General features: G+C 42.9%; 1 protein-coding gene across 1 annotated transcript; it reads left to right on the top strand.

Annotated features, from left to right (window-relative positions):
- Window positions 1–1,281: 1,281 nt before the first annotated feature.
- On the top strand, window positions 1,282–4,146 carry LOC306919843 (leucine--tRNA ligase, mitochondrial-like; the record flags this gene model as incomplete). The annotated part of the gene is made up of 1 exon (XM_079496393.1): window positions 1,282–4,146. One exon carries the CDS (start codon window positions 1,282–1,284, stop codon window positions 4,144–4,146), a length of 2,865 nt encoding a protein of 954 aa, XP_079352519.1.
- Between the last annotated feature and the right edge of the window lie 9,611 nt (window positions 4,147–13,757).

Here is a 13,757-nt window from a genome sequence, read left to right as displayed (position 1 = left end):
GCCACCGACTCAAAAATTCTCATTTCACAAAATGGGATAAACTCATATCGAGATTTATATGGGATGGAAAACGACCTAGGATAAGATATACTCGACAATTCCCAAAGAATACAGGGGGAATGGCACTTCCAAATTTAAAATAGTACTTCCATGCAGCACAACTGAGACCACTCCTTAATTGGTGTAGTTTAGCATACAGTTCATACAGTAGCGGAAGTGGAAGGATATTGAGGTAAAAGGTTTACAATCCCAATTCAAGAACGTGTAGGAGAGAGAGAGGTTCAAACAAACATAAGGAATGAAATAGACCTACACCCATTTCACAAGATTGTAATGTGACGCATGTGAGCTTGTAGGCCTAGATCGGCTATTTTCAAATTGCCGAAATGTAGAGCTGAAGTGGTTTTAACTACCCATTTAGATCTGAGGCCGATTCAAAAAACACATTCTAAAATCTAACTCATTTCTAAGGTTTTCTGAAAACATTAAATTCTTATTAAAAAAATATAAAAAATAAATTAAGTTGCTATTATGAGACACAGAGGTTACACCAGGTCTAATTGGGTTAATGGTTTAATACATTTAGAATTAGTAGCCTAATTCATTATAATTATGTACATACTGTACTATTACTGGTATGTCTGTAAGGTTATGTCCGTCTAAATGTTGAAGGTTTTTGTGGCTCTAGTGAGACAGGATGTTATTTTGTTTCCGTGAAGTAAAACCTTCTCCTTTTCTGTGACCATAATGATCATAATCTATTCACACATCTGTCTTTCTCTGTTTCATTGTTCCCGTTTCAACCAGAGCTGTGTGTTGAACATTTTGCCGAAATGTAGAGCTGAAGTGGTTTTAACTACTATAGTAAGTAAAGTTGTGTCTCTTTTAATGCCCATATATGGAGTTCCATGTCAGGCATGCCCAAATAGGGAGTCCATGACTATGACATAATGTTGATGGAATCAGGGTACTCCAGTCCATATATTTTGGGAGATCTGCTGATCGGACGGACTTCTCACTCAGAGGTCCCTTTACTGTATCTCTAACACTCCTCTCCCTCTCTGTGTCCCCTTTATGCCCAAATATGGAGTTCTGTGTGAGGCATGTCCAAAAAAAAGATGGTATCCAGGCCAGTTTGTGATGTCAGTACTATGACATTATGTTAATGATACCATACTCCATATATGGGGGACACTAGCATTGTATCAATAGAGCACATATCACTAAATAAAAGGGTCCTGGAAAATAATACGTCATCCTTAATTGGGTGACGACGGAACCATGCCGGCATCATCCCTGTGCGGCCCGCTGGCCTGTTTGGGTCCTCGTCTCCTCCTCCGGTACCACCCTCTCCCCGTCTCCTGCACTCTGCGCACCCTGTTCAGCGAGACGGGGCTCTGGGAGAAGGACTACCGAGCAGAGACCCGGCGCACCCTGTTCAGCGAGACGGGGCTCTGGGAGAAGGACTACCGAGCAGAGACCCGGCGCACCCTGTTCAGCGAGACGGGGCTCTGGGAGAAGGACTACCGAGCAGAGACCCGGCGCACCCTGTTCAGCGAGACGGGGCTCTGGGAGAAGGACTACCGAGCAGAGACCCGGCGCAAGGTGGAACAGTGGTGGCACCCGCGCATCATGCAGCAGTGGAGCAGGGACGCAAAGGAGGAGGACTCTGGCAGGAAGACATTTTATGTCCTCTCCATGTTTCCGTACCCGTCTGGCCGTCTGCACATGGGACATGTGCGTGTCTATACCATCGGTGACACCATCGGACACTTCCAGAGGATGAGAGGACATCAGGTGTTAAACCCAATGGGCTGGGATGCTTTCGGCCTCCCGGCGGAGAACGCCGCCATCGAGAGAGGCCTCGATCCCGAGGAGTGGACCAAGAGTAACATCGCCTCCATGCGGGAGCAGCTTGACGGCCTGGGGCTTTGCTTTAACTGGGACCGGGAGGTTACCACCTGCTCCGCAGACTACTACCGCTGGACCCAGTATCTGTTCGTCAAGCTCTTTAAAGCAGGACTGGCCTATCAGAAAGAGGCTCTGGTGAACTGGGACCCGGCGGATCACACGGTGTTGGCCGATGAGCAGGTGGATGAGAGCGGGCGCTCCTGGAGGTCTGGGGCTCTGGTGGAACACAGGCTGCTTAAACAGTGGTTCATCAGGACCACCCATTATGCCAAGCCTCTGCTGGACGCCCTGGCAGAGCTCCCAGAGTGGTGCGGGGTCAAGGCCATGCAGGCCAACTGGATCGGAGACTGCAGTGGCTGCTTCTTTGACTTCCAGCTCCAGGTGAAGGGAGAGGAGACCGGGGAGAAGCTGGCTGCCTACACCTCCTCCCCGGAAGCCGTTTATGGAGCGGCGTACCTGGCCATCCTGCCCTCCCACCGGCTGCTCCGTGGCAGCAGCGCTGCACGCTCTGCCCTGGAGGAAGCCCTGCGACCAGGAACAGACACGCTGACGGAGGTCACCGCACGCAACCTGTTCACCGGCCGCGAGGTTCCCGTGGTCATCTCACACAAGGAGGCGTTCGATGGTCACCTTGACGCTGTAATTGGTATCCCAGACAGCAGCGATGAGGACATGGGTGTGGCCAGCAGGCTGGGTCTGAGCTGGACCCCCGTACTGAAGCATCACGAGGACCAAACCTACACCCTGGTCAACTCGGAGGAATTCACCGGGCTGAGCAAAGAGCAGGCATTTGACTCCATTACCCAGAGGGCGAGAGACAGGGAGGCGGGCGGCCACCTCACCAGCAACAAGCTCAGGGATTGGTTGATTTCCAGGCAGAGGTACTGGGGCACACCCATCCCTGTGGTGCATTGTGCGTCTTGCGGTCCTGTGCCCGTCCCCGAAGAGGAGCTCCCCGTCACCCTGCCGAAGCTGGCCTCTCTGAGGGGGAAAGGAGCCTCGCCTCTGGAGGTGGCACACGACTGGGTCAACTGTACCTGTCCCCTGTGTAAAGGGCCGGCCAGGAGGGAGACAGACACAATGGACACGTTTGTGGACTCAGCCTGGTATTATTTCAGATACACGGACCCCCACAACCGGGACAGGCCCTTTGAGCGCACCCTGGTGGACCACTGGCTGCCTGTGGACGTGTACATCGGAGGGAAGGAGCACGCCGTCATGCACCTGTACTACGCACGGTTCTTCAGCCACTTCTGCTGTGCCCAGGGCCTGGTGACACACAGGGAACCCTTCAGGAAGCTGCTGGTGCAGGGTCTGGTCAAGGGCCAGACGTTCAGGCTGGCCGACAGCGGCCGGTACCTCCGCAGAGAAGACGTGGACTTCACAGGTGAGGAGGCGGTGTCGCGGGCCGGCCGGCAGCGCCTCCAGGTGACATGGGAGAAGATGAGCAAGTCCAAGTGCAACGGCGTGGACCCGCAGGACGTGGTCGCGCAGTACGGCATCGACACGGTGCGGCTCCATATACTGTACACCGGGCCGCCCCAACAGGACATCCTCTGGGACGCCAAGACGGACGCCCTGGCAGGCGTTCTGCGCTGGCAGTCTCGTCTGTGGCAGCTGGTGTCCAGGCTGCGAGGAGCCCGTCAGCCGGGGGACTTCCCCTGTCCCTCCAGGCTGGTCAAAGACCAGGGGGAGGTATGCCGCATCTGGAACAACAAGAACCACGCTATTCAACAGGTAACCGCCCACTTTGCAGAGGACTTCCTGTTCAACGCAGCCATCTCCCGCCTGATGGGTCTGACCAACACACTGGCTAATGCAACAGTCAGAGTGGTGCAGAACAGCGTGGAGTTCGAGGAGGCTCTGGCTGTGCTGTGTGTGATGACGGCACCCATGGCCCCCCACCTGACCTCTGAACTCTGGACGGGTCTGTGTCAGGTAAACAACCCCCTCAGCCCCCTCCTCAGGCGGGGGGGAGATGTACTGCAGCAGCCCTGGCCCACTGTGGACCCCGAGTACCTGGAGGTCCCAGACACGGTGGAGCTCAGTGTACGGGTGAACAACCGCTTCTGTGGAACGGTGACGGTGCCCGCGCAGATGTCCCAGGATGCCGAGCGGGTGCGGCAGCTGGTGGTGGAGAGCGCTCTGGGACGGAGTGTCCTCGGGGAGCGCAACGTCAAGAGGGCAGTCCTGTCTCCGAGGACCGCACTCGTCAACTTCCTCGTCGACAAGTGACGTCTGCAGAATGACAAAAAGTCCTGTTGTCGAAAACAACTGAAGCTCATTAACAACACTTCAGCTCAGGATTGACCATGTAACATTAATTGCAATGATATTGCAATAAATGTATACAGCACAGTACCAGTAGTAGGCTACAGTACATTATGAGTAGTATAGTACAGTACTGTACAACACAGTACCGGTAGTACAGTATGAGTAGTATAGTACAGTACTGTACAACACAGTACCGGTAGTACAGTATGAGTAGTATAGTACAGTACTGTACAACACAGTACCAGTAGTACAGTACAGTATGAGTAGTATAGTACAGTACTGTACAACACAGTACCGGTAGTACAGTACAGTACAGTACAGTATGAGTATAGTACAGTACTGTACAACACAGTACCAGTAGTACAGTACAGTATGAGTAGTATAGTACAGTACTGTGCAACACAGTACCGGTAGTACAGTACAGTATGAGTAGTATAGTACAGTACTGTACAACACAGTACCAGTAGTACAGTACAGTATGAGTAGTATAGTACAGTACTGTGCAACACAGTACCGGTAGTACAGTACAGTACAAATAGTCCAGTATAGTACTGTACGGGTACGGGTGTCCCAAAGACCCATACAGTGTAAAGATGAGTTGACATGTATTTTTTTATCAACATATTAAAGGGATATTTCACTTTAAAAAAAACCATTTTAACGTCTGCCCAGGCTTATCAAGGTTCAAGGTTAGCTTTATTGTCTCTTTGCGGGAAATTGCTTTGCAGCCAGATCATAGTAAAAAATAGACACAAAACAACATTCAATACAAGACTGAGATCTAAGAACAGGGCACTAGAGACAGAGAATTCATGACATTCCAAGTAGCAAAGTCAGCAAAAGTGCATTAGTGGGCAGTATGTACAAAGAGGCAAGAATAAAGTGCTATCTGCTGTTCAGCAGTTGAATAGCAGCCGGGACAAAGGATAGTTTGAACCGATTAGTCTTTGTAGTGGAGCACCCTCAGCCGACGACCTGAGGGCAACAGGTCAAACTCAGACCGAAGTGGGTGATCCGATACCTCCAGGAGGGAGGAGGCTCTCTTAAGCATCTGCCTCTTGTACAGTTCTATGAGTTGGGCTTTGGGTTCTCCCTCTTGTACAGTTCTATGAGTTGGGCTTTGGGTTCTCCCTCTTGTACAGTTCTATGAGTTGGGCTTGGGTTCTCCCTCTTGTACAGTTCTATGAGTTGGGCTTGGGTTCTCCCAGAAATCTTACTGGCCACTTTGACGAGGCTGCTGAGCCTGTTCTTGTTTGCCAGGGTCAGATTACCGTACCAGGCAACCATACAAAACATGAGAACAGATTCAATAAAACTTCTATAGAAAAGAGTCATCATCACAGACGAGACATTAAAAGAACACATTTTCCTCAGAAAAAAAAGACGCTGCTGGACTTTTTTTGATGAGTGTCAAAGAGCAACATGAGAGTCAAAGGAGAGTTTGTTGTCAAGAACGACACCCAAGTATTTATAGTTCTCTACAATTTCAATTTCTGTGCCCTTAATGAGTGTAGGAGCAGGACTGGGAGGAGTCCTTCTAAAGCTGATGATCATGTCTTTTGTTTTGGTCACATTTAACTGTAAGAATGACTTGTCACACCACAATATGAAGTCATTGACAACTGGCCCATGCTGTACCTCATTGTCTTCAAGAAGGCTAACAATCACAGAGTCATCAGCAAATTTGACAATATACCTGTTAGGGTGATTGCTACAACAGTCGTTGGTATACAGAATATACAGTAGTGAGGAGAGACAACAGCCTTGGGGAGAACCAGTGGAGGAGAGCAACAGAGAAGACAGGACCTCATTTACCCTCACGCACTGAGACCTAACAGTTAAGTTATTTGAACACCCCGGGCAGTTCTTAAGTTGCTTCAGTCAGTATTTAGATATTTGATATTCATTTTAACTCCCCGCCCCCTTCCTATACAAACCCATTATAACTTAAATTTTAACCATGATAGATTCATCAAAAATACCTAAACTTTTTTCTGTCGACTGATATTGTCCCTCTAATACATGAGGGGCCGTGGTTTGTCATTTACTGTTTTCAGTAAATGACAATGCTGCAGCTCCTCCTCACAAAATCTAAAATAATTATTACAAATAAATGAAAACAGTAAATGACAAACCACGGCCCCCTCACGTATTAGAAGGACATTATCAGTCAACAGTAAATAGGTTGGGTGTTTTTGATGAATCTATCATGGTTAAAATGGAGTTTTAAGTTATAATGGGTTTGTATAGGAAGGGGACGGGGCAGCTAAAATGAATATCAAATATCTAAATACTTAAAAAGCAACTTAAAAACTGTCTGTGGTGTTCACATAAGACTGAGTAGATGATGAAATGACCAAAAGGTTTTTTGAAAGTGAAATAGCCCTTTAAGCCGTTTTGAACATTAATTATTTTGTGAATTGAACATGGTGGACCCTCGTGGACCCTCTTGTAAACAAGTGTAATGCTTAATTGGGTCGTCTACTCACAGTTAACAGTCTTTGTATTGAGTTTGTGCTTGAAATGTACTGTAATTCTGCAAACTGTTAATAAATATTTCAATCAATCAATCAATCAATCAATCAATCAATCAATCAATCAATCAATCAATCAATCAATCAATCAATCAATCAATCAATCAGGTTACATGTAGGATTGTAGGCTGTCACTATAAGCTCTTGCCAGAAATAGCAGATTACCAGCTCACAACTGTTTAATCAAAAATATTTTCCAATGTTTTATTTGCTCCTCTGATAAAGGACATTCAGTCAGTATCAGGTCAAGCCAGATAAAACACATTCATAATGGAATTTGTACATTTTGCCCTGCGGTGCTGTACCCTGCTCACTGTGTCAATTTTATCATGGTGTAATGTTTACACAAAATGTCAAATTCACTATTTACATTATAATTTAACTAAACCACGGTTTCTGTTTTAAAGGGATACTTCACCCTTTTTGCAAAAAAAAAATATGTTAATAATGTTTAGAAGATTTACACTTTCCTGGGGGTCTCTATGGTCCTCATTCACAACGGCGTTTACGCTCATACCGTTACGTAACGTGAGCGGAGCGTGAGCGGACAGGCATTTACGTGGATTCCCACATTACGTGGGAATTCATGAACTTGAACGTGAACTTGACGGTGACGTCGGATGGTCGGAATCTCCGCTAAAAGCTGCGCCAGCTCAGAGGGTCGTGTACTGCTTGCGTAGATTTATTCAGAAGGCTTTAGTCTTCATTCTGAATCAATTAAAAGTCCCCAAATCTCAGATAAAATATGTAGGAATGTGTCCAAAACATTGGTCAGCACATACAAAAATGATAGCTTATATAAAAGCCAAGTATCACTTGGATGCCTAAATGCATGCATTCTAGAGGCAGGTTAGCCTAGAGTCCCATACAGAAACTGCCCCTGCAAACCCGACACCTTTTTATTTATTTATTAGGATATTTCTAGCATGCGCGATTGCGCTGCACTTGACAGCTTTCTACTCGCAGTGCAACGCGTTGTGAGCTTGTAGATCGGCTCTCGCGGACTCGCGCTGCATGTTAAAAAACAAACTCACAATTATAATAAGAACATACACTTATCTGCATTCTGCACTGTACGAATTCATTGGAAAATGAATTAGCCCTATAAAAAAATAGAAGTCCACATTATTGCATCAGCGCGTGCAATTCGGCCAGTCATAGTTTTAAGCCAGTGCACCTTAATTAATTATAATATGGGGAACTTATAGCTGGGCTGTAGGCTACTACATTGATGAGATCAATCAAGTTTGGTGCCAAATGTCCCGCGAAATTCGCGAATCATTTTAATATGACATCATCATAAATGAACCTGCACTTAGATCTGACAAAGAGGAGGCTATACCCGCCGTATATGGTTGAAATTTTAAATAGCTATAGGCCTATGCCTACGTGTCCATGATCAGAACAAATCCATTCTCCACATGGCATTCAGACGGATGACAGTGAGATGATATTAATCTATTCCCCGCATGAATCAATGCAGCTCTGATAAAAATATCGGATATATGTTTTACCTCTGCAAAGGTGTGAGTGAGCAATTGTTTAATAGAAAAGAAAAGGCTTTATAATATAATTGCCAAGTATACGCTAGCTTGCTGCCTTGGTCCCGAACTTAAATAAATAAATGGCCAAGCTGCATTGTATACCGTAAGTCAGCTTGACATTGCTGCAGCGGTGCGGAGCAGCGTTCACCGTTTTGTAAGCTTGGGAAAATGATTTATATAGTTTAATGGTAGGCTATAGACAATATAAAGAATCACGCACAAATGTAATGGTATATGGATGTAAAAAAAGAGACTGCAGGTGGTGGTCGTCGCTCCGGCGCTTGACATGGTCAGATCATTTTCTTTTAATTTCCTAATATAGCCTAATTTCTTTCCAGCAATCATTTTTATTTTAATTTGTGAAGCCACTATACTGGAAAATATCATTATTTTGTTGCATTCCGTCAGGAGGACCTCTATTTCGTTTGAGCTGTAAGGCCTATAGTTCTTTTTTGTTTTTTTACTGCTGTCTGCTGAGTCATGCTTGACGCCTTTTATGGTGTGAAATGGGGCGTGGATCAATGCAAATGAAGTTATCCGCTGATTTTCCGATCATTTGGCACCCGCTCGCATTCACCTGCGTACCTCACAACATACACCTGCGTACCTGTGGTACACACCGCTCTTTGAATTGCACGGCAAAACAACGTTGCGTGATCGGACGGAATTTCCCGCATCTGTTTACGCTTCCGTTACGCTTCCGATACACTCTGGCGTATTTCTCCTTTGTGAATGAGGACCTATGTGTGTAATCTGTGGTTTTAGATATATTAGATTCTAGCAGTGAGCCCAGTGTCTCTGATGTCATGGACACTGGGCTCACTTACTTCCTGGACAACAATTCCCATAATGCTTTGGTGCACTGCTCCTCCTTGTGGATAGGGGGAGTTATGTCTTACTGAGACAACATGTAGTACGGGAAGTAAGTGAGCCCAGTGTCCATGACATCAGAGACACTGGGCTCACTGCTAAAATCAAACATATCTAAAACCACATATTACACACATAAAGACCCCCAGGAAAGTGTTCTAAATCTTCTAAATGTCATTAACATGTATTTTTTTGCAAAAAGGGTGAAGTGTCCCTTTAAGGCGAGCCCTCCGCTTACCTCCTCAAGTTAACTAAGTTATAAGATAATGGCATAAGATGCATGACATATCCCGCTGCTTTCCAAATATTTATGGCCAGGGAATGTGACTTCACTGGGTGTCAGTCTCAACCTTAAGAGTGCTTTTTTAACACATACCAGTTGATCATAAACAGGCCTGAATATCCACCTTTCAGCAGGGAGAGGAAATGATCACTTCTCCCTTCTGTAGTGTTTTATTATAAATTCTGTGATGATATTGAATATTGTTGTTATTTTTCATGTCATGACTATGAATTGATTGCGTAGGGCCTAAATGCAAACAAGCCCGCAAGGATTTGTTTGTGTGCTATCCCTTTTAGTGTTTGACTGTACTGCTGTTTTACATTTCTGTCTAATACACTAACTGGACACAGTACAGTATATTAGCATTATTAGAATGACATAATACAGAAAATAGATATGAAATGCAAAGGATTGTGTACTGTACATGTAATATGTGTTTTGCTTAAAATATGCATCAAGCGTAATTATTAGAGAAAGTGTGATTGTTTGTTTGTGTTAATTGTTTTAACTTTATTATTATATCATATTAGTCAATTGTCTTGTGTTTGCTGCACTGTTGTTCTGTCGGGCTAATTAATTTACGAAAAATCACAAACATAATATTATATTTTTTTCTGTCCCAATAAATGGGACAGAATCCCATTTGTGGAATACAGACGTTTAATATTATGTATTTATTGCTTTTGAGATTACAAAGTAAAGTACACTCCAGTACAGTGTAGTCCAGTACAGTAGCCATAGTATGTCAAAAGTACATTATTTGCAAACACACCTCGTGACATCACGTCTCCATATATGGCCGTCTCCTTATATGAAGATCACGACACTGACCTCATCAAATCCTGGCTACATGGAGAAAACTGGATCATCACCTAGATCTGCATATATGGAGCTGGCCAGCAACTCTACATCTGACCTCAAACCTCAAACCCTTAGATCTCCATATATGGACCTGACCTGTTCTGACATTCCATATGTTGATCCTTACCCACCCGTCCTTCCTCTTCGATGTCTCCCTTTTGACTATACCTGTCCATTCAACAGGCCTGAAAATTAAGGCCCGGCCCACCTGGGCCTTCATCAAACCCTTTACACTCAAGACACTATGCCCCTGCTGCCACCCTTATCTCCATATATGAAGCTGATCTGTTCTGACATTCCATAATGTTGATCTGACCTCATCAAACCCTGTTCACTCAAGACACGCTCCATATATGGCCAGTACAATATGTTGCTGTTTGTTCGAAAGAAATGCATGGACAGTAAGTCATAAGGGGAAGCTCTCGTTCTGCAATATGCCTATGTACTATCCGAATGATATGATTTATAATGTTACCACCACTGGCATTATAGCATATGTGCTATTTTTGAATATTTTAGAAAAATCCTGAGAAAAGTTTGGGAACTACTGAAGGCTACTCTGTGGGTTAAATGTTTTTTGTTAATCTAGTCTTCCTGTTCATGCTCCAAAAACTATTCAGTGTCCCGCCTGCCTGCACGCATGGCCACTAATGCAGGCCAATTATGCAGACTAGCTACCAAATTCTTTATGGTTGTAGAGATCTGGTTCTACCTGTTCAGTGAAGTCAGACTTAGGCTTGCTACAGTACTTAACCCTTAAACCACAGAGCTGACAGTGACAGAAATAAACAAACGACAGAGCTGACAGTGACACACATAAACAAACCAGTCCACCATGGAAGCCGGAGCTGTTCTCTGCATCTTCTCTGCCCTGCTGGGGACCACGTTGTGCCAGGATGCCTTTTACGGTCAAAGCGCCACATATTCGGTTCTGGCAAAGCAGGGAGAATTTGAGGTAAGGTTTTTGTATGTAACCAACTTCACCCCCCAAAATTTGTAATTTTCCTATTGATTACTCACCACATGTATAGCCTTGAATTCATGGAGTTTTTTTTGTTTTTGTTGCATTCCTGTTCCGATATTCCAACATTTGATTAATTTAAGTAAATAATACTATATTTAAAACATTCAGTTATAGCCTGGACAGTATAGTATTTCCTTGATTACACGTACTGTGAGAGTTGTTTTGTAGATTTTATAATAAAAACTACAAACTACAAAAAGCTATAGGCCTACTACTGCAGCTACTTTAAATTAAAACATAGCAAAAGTAGCAGATCAAGCTCAAAGCAAGTCGCTTTGTGCCGCGTTTGGAGCTTGCAGATCTGTTACTGTTGATACTGTTGTGTGACACTGTAGTATGATGAAGTATAGAGTAGAGAGTAGAGTATTAATTTAAGACAAAACAGAAAAAGTTACAATAAAGATAGAGTAAGAGGTTTTTGCCCGACAGCAACGATATATAATCTTATCCACATTTTCTCTTTACAGTATATAGTTTAGCCGTATTTTTGATCAGGAATGTGCCAAAAACAACAACATAGTCCATGAATTCAAGGCTTGGACTGTGAAATTGATAGGGGAAAAAAGTCCCGAAAAAGTGAAATACACTCATTGTCCAGAATGTCAAAGTAAGAAAGAAGTAAATCAGCTATTTCGAAGGCAACAAAGTACAAAAAAGAGACAATACAAAATAGGGTTTATTTATGTTAATATGTTTTGGAATGGTTGAATGGTTTCAACTTTATCATTGTATTTTGATAAAAAAAAGAACAGTAAATTTAATCACTTGTGACGTGAGTTTAAACGTGAATTTAAACCAAAAGGGCTTATGGCAGCTTGTGAGTATGTTGTGATTCATATTGGCTAAAATAGGCTACTGTAAACAGTACTACTGTAAACACTACTGTAAACAGTACTACTGGGGTCTTCAACGTGCCCGGGGGCCTCATGTGCCTCCAATTTAAGCAATATGTCTTGACACACTTAATAATTAATTTAACATAAATCAATTTAATGTGATGTGATATGAGAGTGCGTTCTAGAAGTCAACACCAACTCGGGACTCCTGAATCGCTGCCCTCCACACTGTAATATCTAAGGTCAGGGTACAAGTGTGGTATGCAATTTTGGATCACACATCATGGGTTTATACCAGAGTAATCTAATAAGAGATTAATGACACTCCCGTTGACTCTCATTGTAACAATGGAATGCGGAAGTGCTCATTCTATCTCAATGGAATAGTTCCAGCCATAGGAGCAATGTTTGGAACTATCGCCCATATGTGACCAGGTCTAGCAAAATGGTCCTCATCTCGCCTATAATGAAAAGGCAGAAAATCTAAAATAAACTAGATTTTTTTTTTGTTGTGATTTTCGTTTTTTTCATATTAACACAGTTTGAATGTTGAAGAAGGTTTTCATTCCAACAGATTATTGATTTAGGCAAATTAAATGTATACATTTATAAGTCAAAGTAGGCTTGTTTTGTGAATGTAGCCGCTTTGCGGCGAGATCAAAGCGTGTCACCACTCTCTTACTAGATTACTCTGATTTATACTAAAACGTTCTGTTCTTAATTAATTCTGTACATATTGTGATGACACTCCTGTGTTTGATTGGACATCATATTGTCCAATCAGAAAAGGAACAGAAATTTGACTTTTGGGGTTACAGAAAAGGTTACAAAAAAGTCCATTGAACTCAATGAACAAAAACGGTTTAAAAAAAGCAGGTTTACTTTATCTGACAAATAAAGGTTCTCAGACCTAGAACAATAGGTGTGTTGCCTAGAACGCCTACAGCAACCACAATAATTATAAAGATACAACAAAGAGAGCCTCCATGGGCTTGAGAAGTGGCATTCTCTAGGAAGAATTACAGCAATGTGAAGCACACTGATCTATGAAAGCCCTCAACACGTCGTTGGAACTGCTGTTTTCACTGTTTGAAACAGGGCTTAAGTGATTAATTCATAATGTGCTTTTTTGTTTCCCTTCCTAGAAATGTAGTGGAGTCATATTCCAATATGTATGCTACTTATTTAAGTACAATATTTGTACCAAAAACACATACTTTAGTAAGGCACAGATACTCAAAATGTACTTACAGTAGATATTGGAAAATAAATTGTCTCTGTCGTGATGGAAACCTTTTTGATCTGATAGTTTTGATGCTTTTGTGCGATGATGTAGGCTGTACTATGATCAAAAAAATAAAATAAAATAAAATAAAATAAAATAAAATAAAATAAAATAAAATAAAATAAAATAAAATAAAATAAAATAAAATAAAATAAAATAAAATAAAATAAAATAAAATAAAATAAAATAAAATAAAATAAAATAAAATAAAATAAAATAAAATAAAATAAAATAAAATAAAATAAAATAAAATAAAATAAAATAAAATAAAATAAAATAAAATAAAATAAAATAAAATGAAATGAAACGAAACGAAACGAAACGAAACGAAACGA

This window comes from Electrona antarctica (genome assembly GCF_951216825.1).
Source record: "Electrona antarctica genome assembly, chromosome: 3".
NCBI lineage: Eukaryota > Metazoa > Chordata > Actinopteri > Myctophiformes > Myctophidae > Electrona > Electrona antarctica.
This window is presented reverse-complemented; position numbering and strand designations above follow the sequence as displayed.